Source organism: Ovis aries, chromosome 13 (genome assembly GCF_016772045.2).
Source record: "Ovis aries strain OAR_USU_Benz2616 breed Rambouillet chromosome 13, ARS-UI_Ramb_v3.0, whole genome shotgun sequence".
Taxonomy (NCBI): domain Eukaryota; kingdom Metazoa; phylum Chordata; class Mammalia; order Artiodactyla; family Bovidae; genus Ovis; species Ovis aries.
Genome location: NC_056066.1, coordinates 25,873,770 through 25,901,065, shown reverse-complemented (window position 1 = coordinate 25,901,065; position 27,296 = coordinate 25,873,770). Strand labels below are relative to the sequence as shown.

At 39.4% G+C, this 27,296-nt stretch overlaps 1 protein-coding gene across 1 annotated transcript in view; it reads right to left on the bottom strand.

Moving 5' to 3' along the window:
• The window catches only part of MYO3A (myosin IIIA), a 171,578-nt gene that overhangs the window by 130,286 nt on the left and 13,996 nt on the right, over window positions 1-27,296 (bottom strand). The window contains exons 3-5 of the mRNA XM_027976633.3: window positions 24,810-24,944; window positions 8,740-8,844; window positions 8,045-8,144 (exon numbers count right to left, since the gene is read on the bottom strand). Of these exons, the coding sequence (XP_027832434.1) occupies window positions 8,045-8,144; window positions 8,740-8,844; window positions 24,810-24,944 (340 nt within the window). The remainder of the gene's footprint in view (window positions 1-8,044; window positions 8,145-8,739; window positions 8,845-24,809; window positions 24,945-27,296) is intronic.

The following is a 27,296-nucleotide window of genomic DNA, read 5'->3' as shown; positions in this document are numbered from 1 at the left end:
TGGGCTGCCATTTCCTTCTCCAATTATTACTATGATGGGTGCCAAAAGATAATTTCAAAAATTTCACTATTCCTTCTACATTCATTAAGTTGGCATTCTTCTGTAAAGAAAAGCTTTTGATTTTTTCCATTCATCTGTTGATGTCTGTAAGTATGCAAGTATTAATTTATGGATTTCTACTTTATTCAGCAGATACCATTGTCACTTCATTATTATCATTACTGTGAAGTTCAAATTGTCCCAGATTTGGTGAGTGAGAATCACTTCAATGTGGCTTCTATGTCCTTTTGACATTGTCTCCATCATTCTTTGAGCTTTTCTTTACTTCTTGGCACATCAAGTTCCAGGCTCAGCTTGTTCAGCCTTAAAAAAAAATCAGTCTTTTCCCACAAATCATTGCTTCCTATTAGTTGAGAATTGTGTTTCAAACTAAGAGCTAGGTCCTTGATGTGCTTGCTCTTGGGGCATCAAGCATGCGTGTCCTTTTAGTGGACATAGCCAGGTAACCAGGACATACACACACATTAAATTTATTTTTATATACCTCTCTGTATATCGAAAACCCTGAGTTCACAGAGACACTTCCAATGCAATCCAGAATCATAGGGTTCAGTTCTCTTTCCATATTCATAATTCTCATCTCCAACAGTAAAAAATCTGACTCCCACTGATCTCAGTATATTTCCTCATAGTATCAAGCCTCCTTTATGTAACCTGTCCCTTGTCTCCATGTAGACCCCCAGCCACACGGATCCCCTTCTTACCCAGTTCAGGCTCTGACAACTTGACTGGGGCCACCACCATCCCCCTAGAGAAACACTCTCTTTGTCCCCTCTGGGACTCAACGTCCCAAGCCAAGGACACCCCTCTCACCCCTTTCAGGCCCAAACCTCATGCTAAGTTGCACCCCGACTCCCATGATTACTCGGCCCCACTGAACAGCTTTTAAGTGATTCCAGAAAAAAGGAAGGAATGGAGGGAACTTCATAGTTTTTAAGTTCAGGTGGACCTGAGTCACGTGATGCTACAGAAATGGGTTATTAATGAATAAGTCACAACTTCTCTTTGACCTACATTACTTATTGGGGATTTGGCCTAAAATTGGGCACGTGGGTACTAAGAGATTGAAAGCCATAAAATATTCTGTCATAAGAACGATGTCTAAATAAATCACAAGGTGTACATTTTGTACTTTTGTATTGAAATGTTAACTATTCCATTAGAAATGAAGGTCCCCAGAGAGAAATCTGTAGAAATGAGAACTGAGTACTGCCTTGGTCTCCCCTGCATTTTCTATTCCAAATGAGGACTGCTTTTTCAGACCTTACTTGACTTGCCTAAAGGGGTTTCTCTCCTGGGAAGTCATGTTATTTATTGATTGATCGTATACCAGTGACTGTTAATGTATTTCATTAATAATGTCTGCAAGCTCACTTGTCTGTTTATTCCCTGAGGCAGCTGGTGAAAGTCTAGCCCACTTAAGAAGAAAACAAAAGGTTTTCTTAAAGGCTGCACTTATAACCAGCACTAGCAAACTGAATCTTACTATTAGTGTAATTAAATAGCTTGATATTTAAAGTTAATACCCAATCGACTCTAGCAAAGGGCTATTAAAAAAAAAAAAACAGAAAGAGGCACCAATTTTGGTGCACCAGATTTTTTATTATTTAGCAACTATTTAACTAAAGTATTTGCTTATCATTTTTCAAGTACCTACTATATGTACAATACTGAGCTAGGCAGTATTATTTTACAATAATGTTAATAGTGCAGATTTTTAAAATTATAAAGTGTCAATAATTATACTAAGCAGTTCACCTGTACTATCCCATTTACTTTCCACAATGATCAACCATAGGAGATAGACACTGTTTTTCTTATTGTTGTCCCTGGAGATTTTAAGTGACCATCTCAGGGTCACAGAATTATATGGAAAGTCTTACTTCCCATTCACTCCTTCATTTAAGAGTATTTACTGAGCACTTCCAATATGCCAGTGTCAAACTTGGTTCTGGGGACAGAGTGACAGACCAAACAGCATGCCATCCTGAACCTCACACTTTAGCAGGGAGAGCAGCCAAATTAAACACATGATTACAATAGAGTGTGACAAATGGCTGGCTGAAGAAAGGATACGATACATGTATACAATGGAATATTACTCAGTCATTAAAAAGAATGAAATAATGCCATTTGCAGCAACATGGACCTGGAGATAATCATACTAAGTGAAGTAAGTCAGAAAGACAATGACAAATATCCTATGATATTCCTTATAGGTGGAATCTAAAAGAAATTATACAAATGAACTTATTTACAAAACAGAAAACATATCCCCAGACTTCGAGAATGAATTAATGGTTACCAGAGGGAAGGGTGGGATGGGGAAGGATAGGCCAGGAGTTTGGAATTGACATGTACACACTTCTGTATTTAAAACAGATCACCAACAGAGACCTACTGTACAGCACAGGGAACTCTGCTCAATATTCTGTAACAACCTAAATGGGGAAAGAATTTGAAAAAAGACAGATTTTATATATATATATATATATATATATATATATATATATATATATATATATGTATAACTGAATCACTTAGCTGTATACCTAAAACTAACACAACATTGTTAATTAACTATACTCCAATATAAAATAAAAATTAAAACAAAAAAGAAAGAATAGAGTGCTGGAGAGGTTCTCAGCCAGGCAGACAGAAGTCACCTGGGTACAGCAACGAGGGGAGGCTTCTATGCAGGGAAAGCATTGTGTCTGTAACTGGTCACAAAATTCAATGACATTATACTTAGATACATAGCAAGAATGTAACTGTGATTTCTTCATTTGGGCTTTCACTATTATGGCCTCTCCTATGCCCCTACCCAGGGGTTTGCCAGGTAGCTCGGTGGTAAAGAATCCACCTGCCAATGCAGAAGATACAGGAAGACACGGGTTCAATCCCTGGGTCAGGATGATCTGCTGGAAGGGGAAACGGCAACCCACTACAGTGTTCTTGCCTGAAAAGTCCCCTGACAGAGGAGCAGGGTGGGCTACAGGCCACGGAGTCACAAAGAATCAGACATGCCTGAGTGACTGAGAAAGCATGCCTCTATCCACTGGCTGGGAGAAGTAAAGCTTAGACCCAAATCCTAAGTCCTTTGAGAAAGAATTCATTCTCTCTTGGATGAAAGCCCTTGCTCCATCTCTGCCTTCACTCCATCTCTCAGACGGCAACCCTTCTCCCCTCCTGAAGATGTTACTGTCTGTACAGGATGAGGGATGGCTTATAAGACCTTGTGTGGCTTATAAGACCTTGTGGAGAGGAGAAGAGGGAGGGTCCTGGGGTGTGGTGGGTCTCCGATCTCTGGGGCCATGTGTCTTTCCCCCTGGCCTCTCATGCCACAGTCTGCATCTGGCGAGCCTGTGGCCTGTTCTCCTGCAGGCAGGCCTTCCTGCCGACCTTCCTGGCACATGAAGACTCAGCTGAGGCAGACAAGGGTCTAAGGCCTGGCTGTGATTCCTAGTCAGACCTAGCCTAGGTGATCTGCTCTGTGCCTCACCGCCCATCCTGAGCAACCCCCTCTAAAAACTCCCCAGCCAGATTCGAGTTATTGTTGGGTTAATGGGAACAGAGGATAAGGGTCTAGAGAACTTTGGCATGCCTGAGTGCTCCCTCTACCTAATCAGCCTCCACCTCCAGGTCAGGACCACACGGTCACTGCCGTCTGGACTGGCACAGACTCTGCAGGGCCTCTGGGGTGTGGAGTGACGGTGGTGGAAAGGGTGAGGTTAAGAGCTCCCTTCTGCCATCTTGTCACCTTCACTTTTCAAAAGCTCATTTCGCTGTCCCACCTCCTTCTCTGCTTCACCTTTTCACAATTACCCAAGAACCAGAAAGAGTTTCCATCTTCTTTCTGTTCACTCTTAAGGGAAACCCTATGATGGATTCTTGGAATTTCCCCCTCCATATTTTAAAGAGAAGATAAAGCAATTTAGACAGACCTTCCTGGGGAGACAAACTGGGTCTTGCTATACACTCCTATTTTTTATTATTAACCTCAGCCATCTTACTGCATTCCTTCTGAAACAAATCTTAACCTCCCCCCAGAGAAAGAGATGCCTCTGGCAGATGGGTAAAGATCACATTCTTGCATAAACAAGAGAAAAGCATGTTAACCAATTTTGAAGTACTTCCTCCAACACATATATAAGAGCCCTAACTGAGAAAGAGGATGGGTACTTTTAAGGGACTGAAACAAGTTGACCTGGCCCATAGGTCACAGGAAGAGGGAGTCCCTCACGAGCACCAAGGGGTAAAACAGGTGTTAATGACTAAGTGCTGACTCCGGGGCAGCCGAGAGGACCGTAATGTCTACAGGAAACGACTGAACAGAACACGGAACAAGAGAGTGGCCGGGTCAGCTGAGCTTTCTGGCTGCAGATGGAGTGTGGACAATGGTCTGGAAGGAAAGGAACGAGGCTGGATGCAGGGGGTTAGTAAGGTGTAGCTGCAGGAGCCCAGGTCAGAGATAATGGCGAGGACCAGGGAGGGGTGATAAAGACATGGTCTGGGGATTTATAATATATAGAGAGAAGCTTGTGACTCACTATAGATGCAGGAGGTGAAAATAGTGGGTAGCTCAAGAATCAGAGATTTCTGACATTTCTGGCTTGAGCAACAAAACAGATACTAAGACTTTTTCTAAGACAAGAAACTCTTGATATGAAACAGATTTCCAGGGATGGATGAGGTGGTGGAGTTCCATTCTGAACACTTGGAGGACTGGCAGCCATCCAAGTACAGATCTTCAATATCCGATAATGAGCATACCACACACTTTATGAGGTGAGAAATTAAAATAAAAATGTACTCTAAACCCCTTTACTCCCAGCTGTGTCGTTCGCTGAAAATCTGATTTAAACATAAAATGAGGACATTGATTTTCAGTTTGATTCGGCAGTTTGGGGCTTAGCACATCTTATTTCTTCTGCCCTTGAGAAATTTTACTCTGCATGCACCCCCATCCTCAAGTTTTAATCCATATGAAAACCTTAAACCATTTTAGGTGAGTTGAATCCATGTCCTTTTATGATGGAGAATACAGATATAAGCATTGTTTTATATGCAAATAATAGAATTTTGGTATCAGACACTAGGAACACATATCATAGGCTCTTTCCTAATCGGTGCTGACAGCAAAGTCTTTAAATCAATTAGTATAAAACCAAAGTTCTCATTTTGTCAGCTTTCCAACTTATGACTACTTTCTAAAGATATCGTAATGAAGGCCACTTTACTTATTATCCAGGTGTATATTTTTACTCTGAACTACTCTGGAGGGTGTTCCAGAAAGTTGCTTTTCTCAGAGTGACTGGTTTATCAAGGTTTTTTTTTTTTTGGGGGGGGGTGTTACTAAAGAAGATGTTCATTTACACTTGTTTTAACAATTTCCGCCAAGCCTAGCTCAGCAGGTAAAGACTGCCTACAGTGCAGGAGACACAAGAGACGCAGATTCTATTCCTGGGTTGGGAACATCCCCTGGAGAAGGGCATGGCTACCTACTCCAGCATTCTCGCCTGGAGAATCCTATGGACAGACGAGCCTGGTGAGCTACAGTCCATGGGGTCGCAAAAAGTTGGACACAACTGAAGTGACTGAGCTCATGTATATCGTAGCCATATTTTAGAGCAAGGAAATTATAAGAGCTCAAGTTCAATACTAAGTTCTCCGTTTGGGTCCTTTAAGAGTGGAGCCAAAATTATTCTGAGGAGAGTCATGGCTCTGTCCATGGTGCAGTGAAGAGTGTTTTTTACTGCTGCTTTTTATAATTTCAGGCACAAGTTCTTATTAGTAGCCTAACTCAGCCAGATTGTTCAAACGCACAGCTCTAAACTCAACTAGTAACACACACTAGCTGCATTCACTGTCAAGCTGCTCCTTGGTTTTCAAATGCTCAGCTGAGGAGAAAAAAAGCACACGTCTGGAAGAAACACAAGCTGGAATCAAGATTGCTGAGAGAAATATCAATAACCTCAGATATGCAGATGACATCACCCTTATGGCAGAAAGTGAAGAGGAGCTAAAAGCCTCTTGATGAAAGTGAAAGTGGAGAGTGAAAAAGTTGGCTTAAAGCTCAACATTCAGAAAACGAAGATCATGGCATCCGGTCCCATCACTCCATGGGAAATAGATGGGGAAACAGTGGAAACAGTGTCAGACTTTATTTTAGGGGGCTCCAAAATCACTGTAGATGGTGACTGCAGCCATGAAATAAAAAGACGCTTACTCCTTGGAAGAAAAGTTATGAGCAACCTAGGTGGCATATTCAAAAGCAGAGACATTACTCTGCCGACTAAGGTCCGTCTAGTCAAGGGTATGGTTTTTCCTGTGGTCATGTATGGATGTGAGAGTTGGACTGTGAAGAAGGCTGAGCACTGAAAAATTGATGCTTTTGAACTGTGGTGTTGGAGATGACTCTTGAGAGTCCCCTGGACTGCAAGGAGATCCAACCAGTCCATTCTGAAGGAGATCAACCCTGGGATTTCTTTGGCAGGAATGATGCTGAAGCTGAAACTCCAGTACTTTGGCCACCTCATGCGAAGAGTTGACTCATTGGAAAAGACTCTGATGCTGGGAGGGATTGGGGGCAGGAGGAGAAGGGGACGACCGAGGATGTGATGGCTGGATGGCATCACTGACTCAATAGACGCGAGTCTGAGTGAACTCCGGGAGATGGTGATGGACAGGGAGGCCTGGCGTGCTGCAATTCATGGGGTCGCAAAGAGTCAGACACGACTGAGCGACTGAACTGAACTGAACTGAACTGTGGTCATTTGAAAGATATGCTATTCAGCTCTTCCTGTCTAGATGCTCTGAAGTTCATTCCTAGGTGAAGCCAGATCACTAGAGACCCACATACTTGGATATTAAAACGATTCATTTCTAAAGTGACTTGATTACTTTTCCTAAGCTTCATTTCCCAGTATTCAAAGTGAAGAAAGATTCATTCATTCACTCAATGATTACTCACTGAACTACTCTTCCCAAAGTATTAAGTCTACAGAATAGAAGACATAGGCCCACTTCTTAATGACCCTGACTATCTACTAATATGTGCTTAAGTATCTTTACCTACATATAAAGACCAAAAAGACCATTATCATCCTATGTGATAAGCAAAGAAATACAGAAATATACAGAGGAGAGATACCTTCCCCAGCTTGAGTGCAGGAAGGGGAGGATGACAACAATACCAACACGTCCCAGAATAATGTCACCCACTCTCTCTGGTGTCGAGTGTTACTGGGGATCCAGTGAGAAGAGGGGGAAGGAGCTCTGTCATGACCGGAAGAGGAGGAGCAGAGGTGTCAGCTATGGTGCCCCTGGCTCCAACACAGACACTTTCAACTGGCTCAGTCAGTGCGGAAATGTATTATCTCATGTGACAAAAGGTCCAGAGACAGGGGAGGTTCAGAGCTGATTTAGCGGCTGGGCTGTGTCACCAAGGACCCTTCTTCTTCCCATCTCTCAGGGCTTGGGATGGAACACCTCAGGATAGAACCAGGTGGTTGCAGGCATCGCAGTAAAACACAGAAGGCCCCAAGGAAGAAAGAGACCATCTTGACTTGAGCTTCTTTCTTAGAAGGGAAGATACCCCAGAGACATTTGAAGATTTCCTCTCCTGTCTCAAAACCCTGACTTTGGGCACCTGCCAATCAGTAAAGCAATCAACAGTAAGGGCCATGTGCTACCACCCCGACTCAGTGTCATCATTTGTAGCCCGTCTGTTTTAGAGAATCGACCACATACTGCTCCAGGGGCATTACAGACACACGCTGGCTGACTTGAAAGAACTCATCCTTTCTTCTAAGAATCTCTCATTTGCCAAAGTTTTAAAAATCTCTGCAACTTTCTTACCGCAATTAGATAGGTTTTTTTTTTCTCTCTACTGTCAGTGCCTAGAAAGTAAGGCTGATGGAAACTGATCAAATCATACTACTCATTTTGCAGCTCTAATTCATGCACTTCAAACAAAATTTACCAAAATCTACGAGTTTAACTCCGCCTTCAGTGGTTAACAGGATGTTATTCCCTTTTATATCACGGTGGATAGTTTTGTTGTTATGCAGATGCTGAAGTCCCTGGAAGAGGAAAATAAATATGGTGACTTTTGAAGGAAATACCAAATAAAAACACATTTTATTTCAGAAGGATGCATTTATACAAAATCAATAGTGAACACATGTTAAAATTAACACTCAAACCTTTGTAAATGTTTCACATTGAGTTAGTCGAATCAAAGTACATCATGTCCACTTTGGACTGAAAAAAATTTTGAAAAACCAGGTCAAACTCCTGGCCTTTAGGAAATATTTTATTTAGAATGTGCTAATCTCAATAGAAGAAAAATTCTAAATACTTATTCTAAATAATGGCTGTTAAAATAAATAAATAATGGCAAATAAAAACCTATTTGTAAAAATATACAGTATCTACCTTCATCATCATTGATTTCAGAAATATACCTAGGAGATCAAAACTCAGGATTCTGTAGACACAGGAGGGTAGATTTTTAGTGGAAAAGAGGAATTAGTTATGCTAAATATTTCAGATTTTGCATCTTACTCTTGCATCAATCAATACTAATGAAGTGTTTTTTCTAAAAATAGAATACACATTTTTTATTTAACTAGAACTGCCTCATAATTAATGCATGAATAATTTAAACTGCCTTACCAACAGTGCTTCACGTAAAATATAGGCAATTATGGGCTCACTCATTCTTTTGCCCTCCTTCAGAAATCCTTTCACAAGATCTGTCACTGATCCTCCATTGCACAGCTACAAAAGAATATTTCAAAAAAAGAATATTTTTAGATATTAAAATGGATGTGACATTTTAAGTACTTGCTATAAAAGGTTTTCTCAAAACATTTATAAAACCTGTTCCAATTTCTTGTTTCAAATGATTATTCCCATCATTGTTATGATTTTATAAATGAACATATAAACTTGTATACAGTCAATTACTGGAACACAGTTTCCATGTGAATTAATTTTAGAAGAGAATCTGGAGAAGCACTGGGCTTGATTTTTAAATTCAAGGATAAGAATTATGATTCTACAAATTAGTTTCAAATTTTAGGACCTAGAGCTCTTAAAAGACTTCCCTGATAGCTCAGTTGGTAAAGAATCCGCCTGCAATGCAGGAGAGAGCTCTTAAAACTACTCTTGATTCCTGACGCTATTGCTGTCCAGTCGCTTAGTCGTGTCTGACTCTTTGCAACCCCATGGACTGCAGCACACCAGCTTCCCTGTCCTTCACCATCTCCCAGAGTTTGCTCAGTCTCATGTCCACTGAGTCAATGATGCTATCCAGCCGTCCCATCCTCTGTTGCCCCCTTCTCCTGTCCTCAATCTTTCCCAGCATCAGGGTCTTTTCCAACGAGTCAGCTCTTCACAGTATGAAAAGGCAAAAAGACGTGATTCCTGATGGTTTAATTAACAGTACAGTATTACCTCAGTCCATGGCTATATACTGCCTCATTTGTGCATTAATTTGAAAACATATTTCCTCTCTGGCAAAATCTCAGAGTGCACTGAAATAAGGATTACAGATAGTATTTAGAAAACTATTTTAAACGTCACATTTCCTAACTTTCTCCCTTTGCATCTCCCAAGAGCAGAGGAATCTAAAAAGAAAAACAAGAGGGAAGAACATGATGGGGGAATTTTTCACATACAGCTTTCTTCCAAGATAGGTAACATGAAGTCCCACGGCAAACATTACAAGGAGCTACGTGTGGCTCAGATGTTACAGAATCTGCTTGCCAATGCAGGAGACACAGGTTCGATTCCAGGGCAAGGAAGATTCCATGAAGAAGGAAATGGCAATCTACTCTATTATTCTTGACTGGAGAATTCCCTGGACAGAGAAGCCTGGCGGGCTACAGTCCATGGGGTCACAAAGAGTCAGACACGACTGAGCAAGTGAGCATGATAAGCACGAGCCTATTTGCAGAGAAGAGAAACAGTGACATCAACAGCGGAACATGAGTGGGGACATAACCAGCTAAAAGGCCCCAGCAAAGTTCTGACCCCAGGAACACTTGGTCCCCAACCTGGGATCCTTCAGTCTTTGCTGTCAGCTCTGTCTCTCCCCGCAGGGCTCCTTGCTCTTACCCTGACCTCTGGGATCTCCTCTGTCACCTCAGTGCCTGAAAACTAAGAGTTGTCATTTCCTCGACTCTACTGACCTAAATGCAGTAGAGAAAGGAGAAAGAAAGTGCGTTTGTAGCATCCTTGTCTGAAATACTGAACATATTTTCTCTCAAACTTTCTTCTAACATGGTAACTAGATTTTATTGGATGCCTGAGCACTTCTGATACATTACGAATTATATAATAACAGATGTATTGCTCACAGACTTTATGCTAGCACGTTCCTAACCCATTTACATGCATTATCCATATGTCTCACCACTCTGTAAAGTAGGTATTATTATCATCTCCATACTAAAGATTGGGAAAGTGAGGCACAAAATGGTAAGGTAACTCGGGAACGATCACATTGTAGTGACAGAGCTAAGTCAGGAACTTGGACAGCCTGACTTTAGAGTCCAGCCTTACATTTAATCATGATACATCATGATCCCCCAACAGGTTGTCTGGGCTGGCAGGTCGATCTAGACATCATGTGTGATATCAAAGTTGTTTTTTTTTTAAGATTCTTTTGATGCAGACCATTGTTAAAGTCTTTCTTGAATTTGTTACAATGCTGCTTCTGCTTTACATTTTGCTTTTTCGGCCACAAGACATGTGGGGTCATAGCTCCTCCACTAGGAAGCGAATCTACAACCCCTGCATTGGACAGTGAAGTCTTAACCATTGGACCTTCAGGGAAGCCCTCTTTTATAATATTGTTTCAATAAGTGTATTTAAAATCTAAACACGAACTCACAAATGAGCATTTAGATGCAACTCCATTTATAACTGGTGTCTTTTTACATTAAACAAAGCTTTCATCTTCTATAGGAGCAGGGGCAGACCTGGCATTCCAAAAGGGACATTTTCTTCCGTAGGAAAGGGAACACCTTTTAATGGGATAAGCAGAAGAGTATTCTGGCAGCAGAATACAGGGTCACGCTGCCTCCAGTGTGGCCCAGCATGATGGAGTCACAAAATTATTCAAAACTGACGGAAATGAAATTCAGAGCCCTTAAACTGCACAGCACTTATTTAAAGGAACTAAGTTTTAGGGCCATTTTTTAAATTTTCAAAACTCATTGCAGAGCATGTGTGAGGGCTGGGGACATATGAGAAAACTCTATACCTACCTCTCAATACTTCTGTGATGCTAATAAAACTACTCTAAAAAATAAAGTCTTTAAAATATCTGTAAAATGTACAGTGCAAAGAATTAACCCTAATGTAAACAATGGACTTTAGTTAATAATGCATGCATATTAATCACTTCAGTTGTGTCCGACTCTTTGCAACTCCATGGACTGTAGCCCGCCAGGCTCCTCTGTCCATGGAATCTCCAGGCAAGAACACTGGGGTGGGTTGCCATGTTCTTTTCCAGGGCACCTTCCCAACCCAGGGATTGAACCCAAGTCTCCTGCATTTCAGGCAGATTCTTTATTTTCGGAGCCACCAGGGAAGCCCTGAGTTAACAATAATGTGTCATTACTGTCTTACCAACCATAACAAATGTGCCATGCCAATGCAAGATGTTAATAATGAAGAAAACTTGGGCAGGAGGATATGGGAACTCTCTGAACTTACCACTCAATTTTTCCACAAACCTGAACCTGTTCAAAAAACAAAATCTACTAATTTTTTAAAATCTAGCTGCCAACATCAAGTATATTCAAAAAAGTCCTCAACTAATAATGAAAGGGCATGCAAAATTAATCCAAGTTATGACAGATGCCCCATAGTGTTAGCTTCAGTTCAGTTCAGTTCAGTCGCTCAGTCGTGTCCGACTCTTTGTGACCCCATGAATTGCAGCACTCCAGAACTCCCTGTCCATCACCAACTCCCAGAGTTCACTCAAACTCACGTCCATCGAGTAGGTAATGCCATCCCATCCATCTCATCCTCGGTTGTCCCCTTCTCCTCCTGCCCCCAATCCCTCCCAGCATCAGAGTCTTTTCCAATGAATCAACTCTTCGAATGAGGTGGCCAAAGCATTGGAGTTTCAGCTTCAACATCAGTCCCTCCAATGAACACCTAGGACTGATCTCCTTTAGGAGGGACTGGTTGGATCTCCTTGCAGTCCAAGGGACTCTCAAGAGTCTTCTCCAACACCACAGTTCAAAAGCATCAATTTTTCAGTGCTCAGCTTTCTTCACCGTCCAACTCTCACATGCATACATGACCACTGGAAAAACCATAGCCTTGACTAGATGGACCTTTGTTGGCAAAGTAATGTCTCTGCTTTTGAATATGCTATCTAGGTTGGTCATAACTTTCCTTTCAAGGAGTAAGCGTCTTTTAATTTCCTGGCTGCAATCACCATCTGCAGTGGTTTTGGAGCCCCCCAAAATAAAGCTTAGAAACCATTAATAATTATTCTACTATCTGGCTGCTACTTAAGCAGGAACTGTGGTTGAATTTTTCAGAATGGAAAAGGATCTTTTGAATTAAACTTTGAGAAGAGTCAAGTTAAGGGTTCTTCTTTCCTACAGTTGTGTTGTGCCATCCTTCTGCTTCTTCCCATGAGAAATAACCACTATCCTAAATTTTGTGTTTATCATTCCTGTCTTTAAAACTTCTTTCTTCATTATAAATACATTTCTTCTAAAATATGTGGTTCAGTTTTGCTTTGCTTTGTGCTTTATACAAATAGTATCCTACCTGGATTTGCTTTTTCCTTTAACCAATAATATACTTCTAAAGTTCATTCATGTTGACTGATGAAGCTGTCACTAATATTTACTGTTATATAAAATGCCATTTTATAAATATAAAAAATATATGTTAAAATGAAAAGAGAAAAGGAGAGGACAAACACAACAAACATGGAATTTATTAAACAGACCACAGGGACCAAATGTCAATAAGCCACAAGTTAATTTGGGGCTGATCTTTTTCTAAAGATGCTCAAGACAATACCATGAATTTTCTAAATCCTCATTCAAAATTTCAAATATCATCTTTAATGAAATCTACTTTTGTTCGACTAGCATAAAATGCCTTTCATGTATGAAGACAAATTTTTTAAAAATTAACTGAAGTATGTTTGTTTTTAAATGAATGTGAAGGATTAAAATATATTAAAGGAAATGAAAATGTTCTTAAATTAAGCAATAGATCATAAAAACTGAAAATGACCATATGTTTCCACTTAGAAAGAACTGCATCCGGGGAAATGAATTGTGTCATATTAACCCTATGCAATTCTTAAATCACCAAGACAGACTAAAAAGAGATTTGTAGCAGGGGACCAAAGAACCCATAAGTGTCGTTTTGTGACAGTGCTATTATAGGGCCTCCATGTTCTCTCATCAAACAAAATTGAAGTATAATTTTCTTAAACCACAGCTACACTAATGAAAGAACAGAGCAGCCCTAAAAGTGAATTCTATACTCAGGCTGTAGTCAAACATTAAAAAAAAAAAAAAAAACTAAATCTCTAAACAGATCGTTACAACTCACTTCCAAAGACAGCTTTTATAAGCTTTCAAAATGCATTCTGTCTTTACTATGTAAGCATAGGATATGAGATTTTTACTCAAATTTGTGGAAAAGGACTACTGATTTCTGCAGTTGGCATTTCTGACTTTTGCTCTTTTTCATTGTTTTTTGTTTATACTGAATGCTCTAAGACCCTCACGTAGTGTGACAATATCCCATGTGAGACCACAAAAGCCAAAACTCATTTTCTGACACTCATCTAGGTTTTACTTTGCTCATTTTATAAAAGTGTTTGATTCTTTTTATAGAAACCAATTTTTAGCAAATGCCTACAAGCGACACTTTTAGATCATAAGGTAACTATAGATGTAATAAGACATTAGCTATATTGCCTGCAGAGTGACTGCACCATTTCACACTGCCTAAATAATCTAAAAATGTTCAGTTTGCTTCACAACCTCACCAACACTGGGAATTATCAGTCTTTTAAATTTTAGTCATTTTAGGGAGTGCGTACTAGTAGTTTCATTGTGGTTTTAATCTGAATTGCCCTCTCCTTTCCTTTTTTTCATTTTAACCTAACTCTTCTTGAAGTTTCATTCAAGAACACTATTATAATAGCTATTTTAAAGTCTTTATCTGCTAATTCCATCATCCTGATTAGTTCTAGGTCTGTTTCATTTGACTGATTTTTCTTCTGACAATGGGTTACATTTTCCTGCTTTTTTAACCTATTTATTAATTTTTATTAAATGATGGCCATAACTAATTTCACATTTAAATGTTCAGATTTTGCTGTCTTCTCTTAATGAATGTTGAATTTTGTTCTGTTAGGCAGTTCATCTACTTGGGGACTGACGTGAACATTTCAAGCTCTGTTTTTGAAATTTTTATAGGAGGCCAAGGGTAGTTCTTATTCTAGGGTGAGGTTAACCCTTCCTTTAACACATAACCTGTCAGCAAGGTCTCTACTAAGTGTCTTAGATGTTCAACAAAAATTCCTCAATTTGACTGGTCAGAACTCAAGTATCTCTCCAGCTTGCACAAACTCCAATAGTTGTTCATATTACTGCTTTTCAGTAATTCTTACCCTTATTATTGTTCGTTGCCCAACTGCCTAGAATCTTGCCCTATACATCTCCAGCTTGGTTTCCAAAGACTCAAGAGAACCCCTATGCAGATTTCTGGAGTGTTTTTTCTGCTTAACTCTCTGTTTGAAAATTCCAGTCACTTCTGTCTTAACAGTCTTTTCAGTTCAGCAAGATTGCTGTGATCTCCTTGAGAACGTCCTCCTTATGCCCGTGGTCTGAAAACTGTCTCCCAGAATAAAGATGCAATGATTGTAGCGTTCCTCTAAATTTCCTTTTCTCAATGTCACAAGCCTAAGCTGTCTCTTTCCCAGTGTTGGAAAACTGTTATGTTTTTAAAAATATATTCTATGTAATATTTTAGGTATTTACAGTACAACTGTGCAATGTGACACAATTTACTGTGACGGCCAGAAGCAGAAGTCCCAGACTATTTCTAACGCACCCTGAAATCCAAGGACCTCTGGCAGGATTTTCCAAACTTCCCTTTGATAAGAATCACCTTAGGACTTGTTTAAAATTTAAGTTTCTGAGCCCTCCTTCTCGGAGTTTCTGCTTCCGTGGGTTTGAAATGGGGCTGAGTCTTACCAGAGTGTCTGGAATGTATATTAAAGAACAAAGGTACTAACAGGATCCTCGGTTTGTTTCTTTTTTTTTTTTTTTTAGGTGGAAGCTTACGTGTTACCCACTCATCTAGGCCTTCCTTGACTTCTCTCTTCACATAAGGTCTTTTTCATTCTTTATTAGCACTCCATTTCTATTCATAGTATCAACGCTACTGCTGCTTAGTCGCTTTAGTCATGTCCAACTCTGTGCAACCCTATGAACTGTATGCAGCTGGCCAGGCTCCTCTGTCCATGGGATTCTCCAGGCAAGAGTACTGGAGTGGGTTGCCACGCCCTCCTTCAGAAGATCTTCCCAATCCAGGAATCAAACCTGGATCTTCTGTGTTGCAGGCAGATTCTTTACCACTGAGCCACCAGGGAAGCCCATAGTATCAATAACCATGTATAATTATTTAATTAATTTGTCTATTAAGCTTTAAATTATCTTTCTGCACTATTAGACTCTAAGCACCAGGATGACAGCTGGTCTCATTCTCTACTGAATATCCAGAACCTACCAAAATGCTTGGCCCAAAGTAATAGATATTTATGGAATTAGTAAGCGACTGGATGAATATACTTTAGTCCTGGACACTTATGCATGTACACACATATAATGACAGAAGGCCATCTTTTTATATGAAATGGAAGGTGCCTCTTCAAAGTACAAAATGTATGACTCAATATCAATAAAATACATATACTGATGTAGCAAATTCTGCATTCCAATGAAAGACTGATAAAAGATTAATAAGAGTGACACCATCACCTAATAATGTTTCCTAACGTGTAATACTGTAATATGTACAATTTTCACATTACTTTTCTAACTTGTAAACTAGAAGTAGTATGTTTAAGCTATTACAGACACACATTCTAATTGACTCACTGAAGGATGCACTTTGATGTATTTTGGTAATTGTGTACAATCCTGTAACCACTAAATCAAGATATTAAACAGCATCCCTCATCCTAAAGCATTTCAAAATTCTTAGGAAAACACCATCAAACACTGGTAATGTGAGCAACAAGATATCTTTGATAAACAAGAAAATGTAGAAGAAATCTTTTCATCTGCCTGGTCAAAATATGGTTTTCCCTGGTGGCTCAGCATTGAAGAATCTGCTTGTAATGCAGGAGCTACAGGAGAAATAGATTTGATCCCTGGATTGGGAAGACCCCCTCGAGAAAGGCATGGCAACCCACTCAAATATTCTTGCCTGGAGAATCCTATGGACAGAGGAGCCTGGTGGGCTACAATCTATGGGGTTGCAAAGAGTTGGACACAACTGAAGCAACTTAGCACACAGTCAAAATATATTGATTTACCAAATGGCAAAACATCTCACATTTTTCCCTCGGTGGTTAATATTATAAACTTGCACTCCTATTCAGAGAGCAGATGTATCTGCAAGCATCAAAGTACTACTAGGGAAAAAAGATATACCAGCATTATATATGTTTTTATGTATTTTCAGGGTTATAAGAATATAAAGGAGTACATGCATACTTGTTTTTCCATCCTGCCCTTTAAACAAAAAAATGAGACGACTCTAGGTAATTGTCTGTCTTGTTCTGTGGTGAGTACACCAAATAACAGCCTTTTATATGAGAGCTGGGAATGGTTGTCCCAGCCCTAAGAGCATGAAAAGAATCGGCATTCGTCTACTCCACTGCCACTGTGCACAGCTAATGAAAGGGAGAACCAGAGCTGTGCCATCGGAGTGCTTCAGAAGCCCAGGTTTGCAGCCTTGTCCTGCTTCCCTGCCCCCTGGGACATATACAAGCCTGCAGGAGTTCCCTGTCCCCTTCCATGTACATGTTCTCTCCTGGGCAGCAACATTAAAGAGCTAATAACTGAGCAAACAGAAACCATTCATTCATTCTGACTCATTTTCTTTCTGTCATCCTATAGTTTCCTTTTCTCATGATGGACTGTATCTTACTTATTAGATGTAAGTATAAACACAGAATAACCAATAATGCATGAAAGTTAGTATTCAGGTCCATGAAAATCACTTTCGTTACCAGAAATGTGCATTTGTGAGGCTTTAGGACTGTTTACTGAACTTTTGTGCTTCCAAACGCCACCTGTAATTTCCAGCCTTTGATCTCTTGAAAAGGATATAATTTCAAAGAGAAAAATTGCTATAATTAGAAAGCAAAGAGAAAAAGCAGTGTCACTATTAAGAATGAACAAATCAGGACTAATTCAGATAAATAATAGAATTCAGCCTGCAGTACTGCCGTGAAACGAGCAATTACAGCTAAGACTGGATTATGAAGGGAAAGACCTTTTAATAAAAAGATGTCCTAACTGGATTTTGGTTCCCTTATGGCTGAGGATACACTAAACAAACAGATGCTGAGACAGAAGACTATATTCCTTAAGGTGTTGCTGTTCATCAAACTAAGAAGGGGGAAATTATAGTTAAATCTCAGTTTTGCCCTCTGTGATCATCTGCAGTAGATGCCTAGCACCAGACCAACTTAATCCAATTTCAACCCTGTTTTTTCATCTCATCTCCTGGTTTAGTGGTAAGGATATGCAGAAACGAACCACCTCCCACCTCCCAAGGTCCCCATCCATCCTGCTCCTGACCCTCCACGGTAGACACTAGGAGTGAAAAGAAACACTAAGCAAAAGCAAAATCTACAGGGATTTCCCTATTGGACAAGTGGCTAAGAATCAGAGCTCCCAATGGAGGGGCCCTGGGTTTGATCGCTGGTCAGCAAATTCCAAATGCCCAAACTAAAGATCCTGAGTACCACAGCTAAGACCAACACAGCCAAATACATAGATAAATATAAATAAATATTTTTTAAATTTAAAAAAGAGGTATCTATATTTTACAAAGCAAGTCAGTCAAGAGATATGTAATAGCAACAAGCAAAAATTAATATTAAATATAAGTATGGTATTTCAAAAGGTATAATTTAAAAAAAAAAACTAGTTCTCCCTTTATGCTGACATCATTAGGAAAACCTAAATACTAAGTGACAATAAAAATTCCCATAAACATTTTGCAAAAAAAAATTTTATATATATATATATATATATACATATATATATATATATATATCAGTTCCCACAGGAGAAAATCTTCTACCCCTTCTCTTCTTTTGTAGTTTCATTACAAGTGTGTAACTCGAATGTAGGAGGGCTAGTAACTAGTGCTCTTCTGTATGTTCTGAAAATGAACATACAGAGAATTTAGAAGGAAATAATTTCTAAACAGAGCCTTGTATATTATTCATGCTCAAGAAATTATAGTATAACAAAATTTAAGAAAAATACAAGAAGAGGAAAAATTGTATCAAAGTGAAAGCAATAATTCAAAACTCACAAATAAATAATAGAGAAAATAGCTGGCCCAGTAAAATCTGAGCAAGTAATTCTTTTCTTAGAATTTCAATTCTGGATTGCAGTATAAATACAATGATTTTTCAAGATGAAAAATCTCTGGGTGAGAGTTGGTCCAAGCTGGTACAGTCCACCCACCCCCCACATATGCCAGGCTGATAACAAGGATGCTACTCAGACCCTCCAAGAAGCACTGTCTTTATGCAGATTCATGTCAGAAGTCTAGCACTATTAGCATGACTTTCTGGGTACTACCAAAGTTCCTATTTGGCCATCCTTTGGGTACCCTCATGGAAAATAATTTGTGCGCCTGCTGCGTGTACAGTTGTTTCAGTCATGTCCGACTCTTTGTGACCCATGGACTGTAGCCCACCAGGCTCCTCTGTCCAGGGGATTCTCCAAGCAAGAAGACTGGAGTGGGTTGCCATGCCCTCCTCCAGAGGATGTTCTCAACCCAGGGGATCGAACCCACATCTCCTGTGTCTCCTGCATTGCAGGCAGATTCTTTACCGCTGAGCCACCAGGGAAACCAGCAAAATAATTTATTGAAGCTTTATTATGATAAGAGGTATAATTAGCAGTCATTTTGTAGAATAAAGTATTGATGCCACAAGCCAATTTTCTGAAAGTGCCTTTAAAGCAGCACCTGCACCATTCATGTTTATAAATCAGGTAATTGTACCACTTATGTGTATATATAATCAGTCTAACCTGCATATGTAAATCAATTGTCTTACATACAGTTTGCCAGCTCTTTGCTTTTTCCATGTTTTCCCCCAGCTCTGAATTTCAAATAGATCAGATTTCTGAAATACTATTTTAATAAACTACTGTTTATTCTTTTTTCTCAAGCCGTTAAGGGATATTTCCAACTCTTACATCTGATAATAAATACAATTATAAAGACAATATGTAAAATAGCTAGTGGGAAGTTGCTGTATAACGCAGGGAGCTTAACAGGTGCTCTGTGACAATGCAGAGGGATGGGATGGGGGGCGGGGTAGAAGGAAGGTTCAGGAGGGAGGAGATATATGTATACTCATGGCTAATTCATGCTGTTCTATGGCAGAAGCCAACATAACATTGTAGCGCAATTATTCTCCAATTAAAAATAAATTTTAAAAATATATATACAAAGTTCAAAGAAGCTAAGTCTCTGCTGATTCATTGCATCAGGATGCCACTTTGCTTGTACTGGATGTTTCAAGACCTTTTTAATCAATCTTTTCTGCTCTCTCAAAAGAACACTTAACTATAATCTGGAATCTTCAACTCCCACCTACCCCTGAGTGATAATATTAAGAAATGACAATATAATTAGAATAGGAATTTGTTAAGCATAAAAGACATCAGCTGATCTTATTCACAATAAACTGTGGAAAATTCTGAAAGAGATGGGAATATCAGACCACCTGACCTGCTTCTTGAGAAATTTGTACGAGGGTCAGGAAGCAACAGTTAGAACTGGACATGGAACAACAGACTGGTTCCAAATAGGAAAAGGAGTACGTCAAGGCTGTATATTGTCACCCTGCTTATTTAACTTCTACGCAGAGTACATCATGAGAAACACTGGGCTGGAAGAAGCACAAGCTGGAATCAAGATTGCCAGGAGAAATATCAATAACCTCAGATATGCAGATGACACCACCTTTATGGCAGAAAGTGAAGAAGAACTAAAAACTCTCTTGATGAAAGTGAAAAAGGAGAGTGGAAAAGTTGGCTTAAAGCTCAACATTCAGAAAATGAAGATCATGGCATCTGGTCCCATCACTTCATGGCAAATAAATGGGGAAACAGTGGAAATAGTGTCAGACTTTATTTTGGGGTCTCCAAAATCACTGCAGATGGTGACTGCAGCCATGAAATTATAAGACGCTTACTCCTTGGAAGAAAAGTTATGACCAACCTAGATAGCATATTCAAAGGCAGAGAGAGACATTACTTTACCAACAAAGGTCCGTCTAGCCAAAGCTATGGTTTTTCCAGCTGTCATGTATGGATGTGAGTTGGACTGTGAAGAAAGCTGAGCACCGAAGAATTCATGCCTTTGAACTGTGGTGTTGGAGAAGACTCTTGAGAGTCCCTTGGACTGCAAGGAGATCCAACCAGTCCATTCTGAAGGAGATCAGCCCTGGGATTTCTTTGGAAGCAATGATGCTGAAGCTGAAACTCCGGTACTTTGGCCACCTCATGCGAAGAGTTGACTCATTGGAAAAGACTCTGATGCTGGGAGGGATTGGAGGCAGGAGGAGAAGGGGATGACAGAGGATGAGATGGCTGGATGGCATCACTGACTGGATGGACGTGAGTCTGAGTGAACTCTGGGAGATGGTGATGGACAGGGAGGCCTGGAGTGCTGTGATTCATGGGGTCGCAAAGAGTCGGACAAGACTGAGCGACTGAACTGAACTGAACTGATCTTATTCAATAGTTTAAACTCTGGGAAAGATTTATACTTTTTCCCTTGCCCATTTAGGCCTATGTTAAACAGAACAACTGAATCTTCAAATGCTAATTTTCCAGTTATTTTACATGGAAAAAAAAATAAAAGATGCATTATTGAAAATGTTCTCAAAGATATAAATATACAAAATTTTTATTCAGGACTCCATCAAGGATTTGCAGAGCATCACATCTCAAATACACAAACACAAATAAGTAAATTATCTATTAATTTAAGACAAAATGGCTTAAGTTCATAATTTATATTCTGTTACTTGGGTAATTGTATTGAGAGAAGTAAAAGTTTTGCTTTGTTTTTTGTGTGATTTAACTAAAAATATAAAGCTATCTTGAATTGAGAAATACAAAATAATTCTGAAGTCATAATAAGTGGCCTATCATCAAAGAACACGCCTGGCTCATAAAACATTTTTTTTAACTTCTATAAAGTAATAGTTTCAGATTCTGAAAAGGTTCTTAAAAATTCTATTGTAATTTTGAAAGACTGTGATTCAATCAAAAGTCTCAGATTAAGTATATACATTTATTTCCTCTTACTCATGAATCTCCATGAAAATGCCAGTAAAGGAATAAAAAAATAAAAAAATAAACCATAAAACCACTAGAGAAAAAAGAACAAAATGGGAGAGAAGTGAAGAGATTGCAACAAAATTTTTCAACATGGAATGCAGGTGACTGAGTGGTTAACTGATCCAGCAACACAGAGAAAGCCACAAACCAAAGAGCTAGGTGGGGGAGCTGTGTTGAGGTCACCTGAGCAGATTAACCCAGAGAGGGCAAGATAACAGTGAAAGTGGAGGAGGTCGGAGGGGAGGGGCAGAAAACAAGGCTTCCTTTGCAAGTCTCTCTTTAAAAGACTTGATGCTTTCTTACCCCACATTCAAAATATCCACATCCAGAAGCCTGCCAGAGCTACTTCACACACACACACACACACACACACACACACACACACACACACACACACACACACAAATGCACAGACTGGAGGTTTTGCTCCCTAGAGAAACTAACTGAAGGGTCTCAATATTTGGTGACATCAGTACAGTGAATAACAGGAGGGACACACAGAATTCCTGATGTGCAAAACAGAGAAGTAACCTTGGAAAGAAGAGGCCAAGGAATCCAGGAAAGTGGATTCCACCCAGAGAGGTAGCAGGGGTCAGGCACCTGGCAGACCTCCAGGATGGAGCAGGAGGATGTAGGATTCCAGAGGGGCAATCAATAATCGTGCCAACATTCAGAACATGGATTAGAAAATGAAAGAGTAGAGAAACTGAACCATCTGTTTCCAGGTTCAACAACCAACTCAGGAAAAACACATACCTACCTGCTCAGGAAAAGGTGGTACCACTAACCTGGATCTACAGTAATACTGTCCTGTACTACTGCTTTCTATGAAATTCAAAGGTGTTTGCTCCTTGGAAGAAAAGCTATGATAAACCTAGACAGTGTATTAAAAAGTAGAGGCATTACTTTGCCAACAAAAGTCCCTATGGTCAAAGCTATGGTTTTTCCAGTAGTCATGTACAGATGTGAGAGTTGGACCACAAAGAAGGCTGAGCACCAAAGAATCAATGCTTTTGAACTGTGGTGCTGGAGAAGACTCTTGAGAGTCCCTTGGACAGTAAGGAGATCAAACCAGTCAATCCTAAAGGAAATCAACCCTGAATATTCACTGAAAGGATGGATGCTGAAGCTGAAGCTCCAGTACCTTGGACACCTGATGTGAAGAACCAACTCACTGGAGAAGACCCTGATGCTACAAAAGACTGAAGGCAAAGAGAGAAGCAGGCAGCAGAGGATGAGATGGTTAGATAGCATCACCAACTCAATGAACATAAATATGAGCAAACTCTAGGAGATAGTGAAGGACAGGAGCCTGGCGTGCTGCTGTCCAGGAGGTTGAAAAGAGTTGGACTTGACTTAGTGACTGAACAACAAAAAATTAATCAAGTGAATGTATTTTTTTTAAAGATAAAAATGATTAAGTATATCTGAAATTATATGAACTGGAAAATAGGCTAAACTGATAAGTGATATTGTCAATCATTTTAAACATACAAAAATAGATGAAGAAAATATATTCAAAATTAAGAGTGGTTCTTTTTATAGTTTCAAGTATTCTCTACAATAATCACTACTTGTATATTCATTTAAAAACCACCATAGAAAAAATATGAAGTATGGAGACAATGTGCAAATTATTACTGTACAGGAAAATCAGTGGTACATTCCAAAAAAAAAAGAGAAAATAATCAAATGCTAATAAAATAACGTGAATACAAGACACAGAGCACAGACTTGTGGTTGTCAACAGGAAGAGGAGGTGGAGGAGAGAGGGATTGGGAGTTTGGGATTAGCAAATGCAAAGTATTACATATATTAACAGAATGGATATACAATAAGATCCAGCTGTAGAGCACAAGGAATACTTAATATCCTGTGATAAACCATATGTATAATTATGTCAATACATATAAATATATGGGCTTCCCAGGTGACTCAGAGATAAAGAATCCACCTGCCAAAGCAAGAGACGTAGGAGACTTGGGTTCTATCCCTGGGTTGGGAAGATCCCCTGGAAAATGAAATGGCAACCCCCTCCAGTATTATTGCTTGAAAAATCTCATGGACAGAGGAGCCTGGCAGGCTATAGTCCATGCGGTCACCATGGGTCGGACATGACTGAGCACACACACAGCCTAGCATATAAATATATATAACTGAATCACCTCACTTTACACCAGAAACTAATGTTATAAAAAGTAAAATAATGTAAATACAATAAATAGATGCTGTTAGAGTAATCAAATAAAGGTTTTACTAGCCCTGGGTTTGATAAAAGAAGCTTTAAGAAATTTTTATAGATTTTATTGTAATTAATGATTAGTTCAACTTAAGTAAAAATACCCAGTGGAAATCAGAAAAAAACACATTCTTCTAGGGCTGGCAGTAACCTGAGTGGTGCACCTTCTAATACTCTTGCATTGGAGAGAACTGTCGCAAGCTATTCTCAGGAACTGAAAAGCCAGACTCTGCAGTACCCCTTTGGCAACTTATTCAGTGTTCCACACCACTTCTAGTAAGGTTCCTCCCCCCATAAATGCAAATACAGTTGATCCTCTGTATTCACGGATCACAGCTGTTTGAATCTGACCATGTGGAACCCACAGATATGGGGGACTGACAGTACCTGGTTCTGCAGTTTATGTCATTAGTATTCAGTGAAGTCAGAAGAAATCAGCAACTCACCGTTTTTGCCTAATGAAGCCTCGGCAACATTAATTTTATCTCACATCATAGCACCTGGCACTGAGCCTCAGTCACGTGTTGCACCAAACACAGATAAATAAATAAAAATTATAATGAAGTCCCTTTTTAGTATGCTCTTCTGCCAGGAAAATATCCTAGTTTCTTTAGTCTTTTATTATGGAAACATTTTCTTTTAATCTTTAATTAATTTTCTTTCATTTACTGATGTTTCTAAAGATGGCAAGACCAGAACCAGGAACAAGATTCAACAAGGGATATAGAATGGAACATATCAGATGAACTGGTTTATGGGGGTGACGTTACTAAACACATCATTCCAAGACCACACTGCAAATTACCACATAGGAAAAAATTCTAAACACTTACCTCAAGAACCAGCCATAGCTTATCTCCATTTATTTTATCCTTCTTAAAGTACATGCCATAGAACCTGACCACATTAGGGTGGTCAGAAAGTGCTTTTAGGATGCTGTACTCTGCTTCAATCTCTTCATCAATATCCTAGTTTCAAGAGTCATGGGGAGAGAGCAGTGAGAAAAACATGAATGAAATAAAAGAAACATAAGTTAGACTAGCGAACGTAGAATTTTATTTTGTTAAAGCAAGGTCAGAATAGTTTCTACTGTGCTCAATACAATGTATTGACATTTCTCATTACACTGCTTAAGGGGAGAGATCATGATTTTCCTGTTAATCGAAAATATCTCTAATTATGTTCATTTCATTGAAAAGAAATAAATAAAAGGCTATTTTTATGCGCAGTTAGAGAGAAACATATAGGGACTTCCCTGGTGGTCCAGTGCCTTCCAGTGCAGGGGACGTGGGTTCGATCCCTGGTCTGGGAACTAAGATCCCTCATGCCGCTGGGCAACTAAGCCCGGGCACCTAAACTACTAAGCCCATGAGCAACTAAGACCTGATGCAGACAAATTAAATTAAATTTTTTAAGTTAAAAAATAAAAATAAAGAATTCTAATCACAAAATCTAGGGAAAAAATATATATGGAGAACTGCTTAAGGTGATCTTCCTTTCTTTGTAGTGTTAACTTTATTTCAATGGTAAAATTATTGTTTTGACATGAAAACTTTTAGCTGGTTCCTTTTGTTTCTTTGAAGTATAGGATATTTAAAGGCTATCAAAAACCAATCATACATGCAATCAACTCCTACCTTTCCAAAAATGTGAAAGGGTTAAGTTATATAAGATGGCATACAGCCTTTAGTTAGCTAAAGACTCATTCACCAGAAGTAGAGTAGGTTGTAACCCAGTCAATAAAAATGCAAACAAGACTACGCACTAAGTCATGTATCTAGAAAACTACATATACATAAAATAATTCACTGTCATAAATAAAAGACTTCTAATATTTTATGGTAACATTTAATGTTCACAGTGTTTTAAGACAGAATCATGGAATCACAAAGCTGGAAAGAATTTTAGACCAGAACACTAGTCTCAGAGGAAGAAACTAAAGCTAAGAAAATTAATTTTTTTAAAAAAAGAAACTAGCTCAAGGCAGTTAGAGTCACAAAACTGGTTCGTGTGTGATCCAGGACTAGTCTTTCATCTACTACCTTCTAGTCCTGCTCATTTCATCCCCATCTTGGAGAGGAGATTATGAGTTCAAAATCCATAACAGTAAGACCTTTTTAATAAAAAAAAATAGCCACTCTGAAAAATGCTTGGATGCGTTTAAATTTATTTTATTAAGATTACAATCTCCTGGTTATAAATCTTTCTTTATTTGACTTGTGGCATGATGAATGAAGAGTAAATAAAGACTTCTTAGGAAAATATACATGTACTATGACAAGAATAAAAGCAGCAAAAGAACACATTTCATACTACAGTTATGAACCTATATGTTTCATTAAAGCAAGAGAACAAAACCTGATTTGTAAGGTAGGCTGTATAGCAAATGTGATAAATTATGAAAGGACAGCTGTTAATGTATTCAGAAGTCATTTGCTCTTGTTCACTAAGAAGCAGAGCAATGGGAAAGAGAGTCTGATTGTGCAGTCACACATTGGGATCAGCCTGGAGCCCTTTCTCTCGCCACCATGAACCCCAATCCTTAACAGCAAAGTTCAAAGGGCAGACTTGTATTGCAAAGCCAAGTGGTGCAGTTACTCTGGTACAGCTTAAATGGTGTCTCTCTTCCCTCAGTTTTAACAGTAAGAACTTTTCAACAGAATATGAAGACATGCAGCACAGTGCTTCTCATTTTTTTTCCTCCAGTGGGCTTCCCTGGTGGCCAGTGGTAAAGAATCCGCCTGCCAATGCAGAAGACATGGGTTCAATCCCTGGGTTGGGAAGTTCCCCTGGAGAAGGAAATGGCAATCCACTCCAGTATTCTTGCCTGAGAAATCCCATGACAAAAGAGGAGCCAGCGAGCTACAGTAGATGGGGTCACAAAGAATCAGATATGACTTTGGGATTGAGTAGGCATGCACTTATCTAACTTACTTCTTGAAAAGAAACCCCCACCCTCTCGCTCCTCTGCTCAAAGGAAAATGAAGCAATGTAGTAATAACAGATCTAGTAAAAATAAACTATCAAAAAAGAAAGAGCAACCCCAAGATGAACAGAGGGCCAGAGACTTTTTGCAGAGTCCTTTTGCAGGCTTTGTGAGTGTCAGAGCTGTGACGAGGCCAAGAACTCCGAGGCCTACCCCACACACATCTCATCATTTCCATCAAGCCACACCCCCATCACATGCACAAAGTGAAAGTCAAAGTGAAGTCGCTCAGTCGTGTCCGACTCTTTGCCACCCCATGGGCTGTAGCCTACCAGGCTTCTCCGTCCATGGGAATTTCCAGGCAAGAGTACTGGAGTGGGGTGCCATTTCCTTC